The sequence below is a fragment of the Diabrotica virgifera genome, chromosome 10 (genome assembly GCF_917563875.1).
Source record: "Diabrotica virgifera virgifera chromosome 10, PGI_DIABVI_V3a".
NCBI lineage: Eukaryota > Metazoa > Arthropoda > Insecta > Coleoptera > Chrysomelidae > Diabrotica > Diabrotica virgifera.
The window spans coordinates 9,927,816-9,930,997 of NC_065452.1; the positions used below are offsets into that span (position 1 = coordinate 9,927,816).

Below are 3,182 nucleotides of genomic sequence, written 5' to 3' on the forward strand. Positions count from 1 at the left end.
ATTTTCCAATACTTTTTATGTAAATAATATACTCTTAATTTGTAACGATAAAATTATTAGTTTTCGAGATATTTGAAATTAAAAATGAAGCGACACAATACATTAATCAAAATAACCGTGTCGTTTTATTTTTAACTTCAAATATCTCGAAAGCTAATGACTTTATCGTTACGAATGAAGAGTTTATTATTTTCATAGAAAGTATTGGAGAATCCAAAAATTTAACTAAAATAGCAATTCCGCCAGTGGCGTAGAATTTGGAAAGAGTCAATCATTCACTTTCCCCCGTCGTACGCCTCTGGTAATAGCCAGAAACGTTTGTTTAACGCAATTTAGTAGTTTGTACAGTACCTATACTTTCTGCTAAGTATGAAAAGGATACGTCGAATAGTTTTAAAATGCTGAGCAACAATAGTTTTTAAATTTTTAGATAAAACACCCTGTAACTCAGTAAGGAACCACATTTTATTTAAGTGTTTTAGGTTAAATCTTCGTATTGTGTGCTAAGGTTTCTCCAGTTACTATATGGACAATTATTAATGAAACACCCTGTATATTATGTATACTTTAGTTATACATGCATTTTCTGATAATGGTCATTTTGTAGGTCTGTGAATATGGCAACTGAAGAAAACACTTCAGAATGTTCACTACTTGATCCCTTTGTTCCTTTAGAAGATATGGAATCTGTTTGTCTAGAAGATAACGACAACTTTTTAGACAGCATGATTAATGAATTATTATTTAAAAACGACGATCAACTATTAGAAGAAGCCATAGCCGGTGAAAGCTTTTCCCTTTCCCTATTTGATGATGTCAACGAGGTGCTTCCCCGGCCATTAGAAATAAGTATGGAGAATGACACTTCTGAGCCTTTGAGTATCTCCGAGATGTCTTCACACATGATCAACGAAAACAAGTGTAAAAAGACCCCCAAAAATCCGCGAAGTGAAGGTAAACACTTTGTCCAGAGTCCTCATGCTTTAATCACCCACGACCACATTCAGAAACGAGAAGAAAAATTCCCATGTCCCAAATGTGAGAAAGTTTATCAAACGGCATATCCTTTAAAAGCTCATCTCAGGAGGCACTCCGGGGAGAAACCATTCATCTGCAACTGGTTGAACTGCACTTGGAGATTTGCAAGATCTGATGAACTCGCTAGACATAAAGATTCTCACTCAGGAGTTAAACCTTACAAGTGCGAATTTTGTGAAAAGGCTTTTGTAAGATCTGACCACCTGTCTAGACACATAAAAGTCCATATGAAACATAATAGCCAATATGGAACATACGACATAAGAAAGCGTGCAAAATAAGAAAGTGTGTTAGGAAAGATGTAAAGACTTTTTGCACTGAATAAACTTAAGTGATTTTTTTAACTCTATTGCTGGAATAAATCCGGATATTAATATTTTTAATTTTAGATTTAATAATTAAAATTAATTGATTTCTTAACACAATATTACATTTGTACAGTGCACTTCCTAGCACTTTCCTGTTGTTTACACATGGCAAGTTTAGTGGCCGCAAGTACTTTCAGCCAGTAAACTTGCCAAATGTAAATGAGGATATTGATAATGATGACAACCTGCTCACCAACAAAGAGGATATCCTGTTACGATGAGTTAAGCTTCAGTTACATTTGGCAAGTTCACTGGCTGAAAGTAGTTGGGGCCACTAAACTTGCCATGTGTAAACAACAGGAAAGTGCTAACAAGTGTACTTTCCTATACAAGTCATTTGTATTTGAGTGGTGTCGTTACGTTTCCAGTACAGGTAGAAAGTAATAAATGTTAATCTACTTATTGTATATACAGGGTGAGTCATGAGGAACAGAGGAACTGTACATACTCCTACCTCGTATGCAGGCCTCTATGAAGAATAACAAATGACCGTTAAAAAGTGTCTGCTTCCATTGTTTAATAATATACAGGGCGAGTTGTTAATTTTTACAGAAATTTGTATTCGTCATAATTTTTGAACAGTTCGATCTATGTGTCTCTTATTTTGGTCAATCGTTACACTTTTACCACCTAATCAACTGATTTATTCAAACTAGAAAAAATCAGGTCAGGCTTTAAAAAATTAGTTCGTTCTTCTCTTATAAAAAATTTCACCCTGTTTATGGTTTTTGAAAACTCTAAGTAATAAGAATTTTACAAATTAGACAAATAGGCAATTAAAATTACATATTTATTTTTTTCCCCACACAATTACTTAATTTTTTATAAAAAGTCAAATTTGACTATGAATTAAAAGTTTGGTGAAAAGAACCTTAGATTTAAAAAAATTAACTTTTTTTACAAAAATTTTTTTTTGAACAAATATTTAATTTATAAGCTACCGCCCAATCAACTGATTCATTCAAACTAGAAAAAAATCAAGTCCGGCTTTAAAAAATTAGTTCGTTTTGGTCTTAGAAAAAAATTTCACCCTGTATACGGTTTTTGAAGACTCTAATAAGCATATTTATTTTTTTCCCCAAACAATTACTTAATTTTGTATAAAAAAATCAAATTTGACTATGAATTAAAAGTTTGGTGAAAAGAACCTTAGATTTAAAAAGATTATTAATTTTTTTTGAACAAATATTTAATTTATAAGCTACCGCCCAATCAACTGATTCATTCAAACTAGAAAAAATCAGGTCCGCCTTCAAAAAATTAGTTCGTTTTGGTCTTAGAAAAAAATTTCACCCTGTATACGGTTTTTGAAAACTCTAATAAGAATTTTACAAATTAGACAAATACGCAATTAATATGGCATATTTATTTTTCCCCACACAATTACTTCATTTTTTATAAAAAAATCAAATTTGACTTAAATTAAAAAGTTTTATGAAAAAAACCTTAGATTTAAAAAAACTAACTTTTTTTTAAAAAATGATTTCTTTTAATAAATATTTAATTTATAAGTTACGGCCCAATCACCGGATACATTCAAACTAGAAAAAAATCAGGTCCGTCTTTAAAAAATTAGTTCATTTACACATAACAATTTCATGTTCTTAGTAGATTCTTAGAACATACTTTTCAAAAAAAGTATATACTTAGAATATGCGTAATTACCATTGCGATTGTGCAGAGCATATACTGAGTATATACTACATTATAGTACTTAAACGTTCTATGTATATACTTAGAATGTACTACCGCACTTCTTTTCAGTATATACCAAGA

At 31.0% G+C, this 3,182-nt stretch overlaps 1 protein-coding gene across 1 annotated transcript; it reads left to right on the plus strand.

The window, feature by feature from the left end:
- Positions 1-617: 617 nt before the first annotated feature.
- On the plus strand, positions 618-1,815 carry LOC114336096 (Krueppel-like factor 12). The gene has a single exon (XM_028286424.2). It carries the CDS (start codon positions 618-620, stop codon positions 1,317-1,319), a length of 702 nt encoding a protein of 233 aa, XP_028142225.2. The 3' UTR covers positions 1,320-1,815.
- The last annotated feature ends 1,367 nt before the right edge of the window (positions 1,816-3,182 follow it).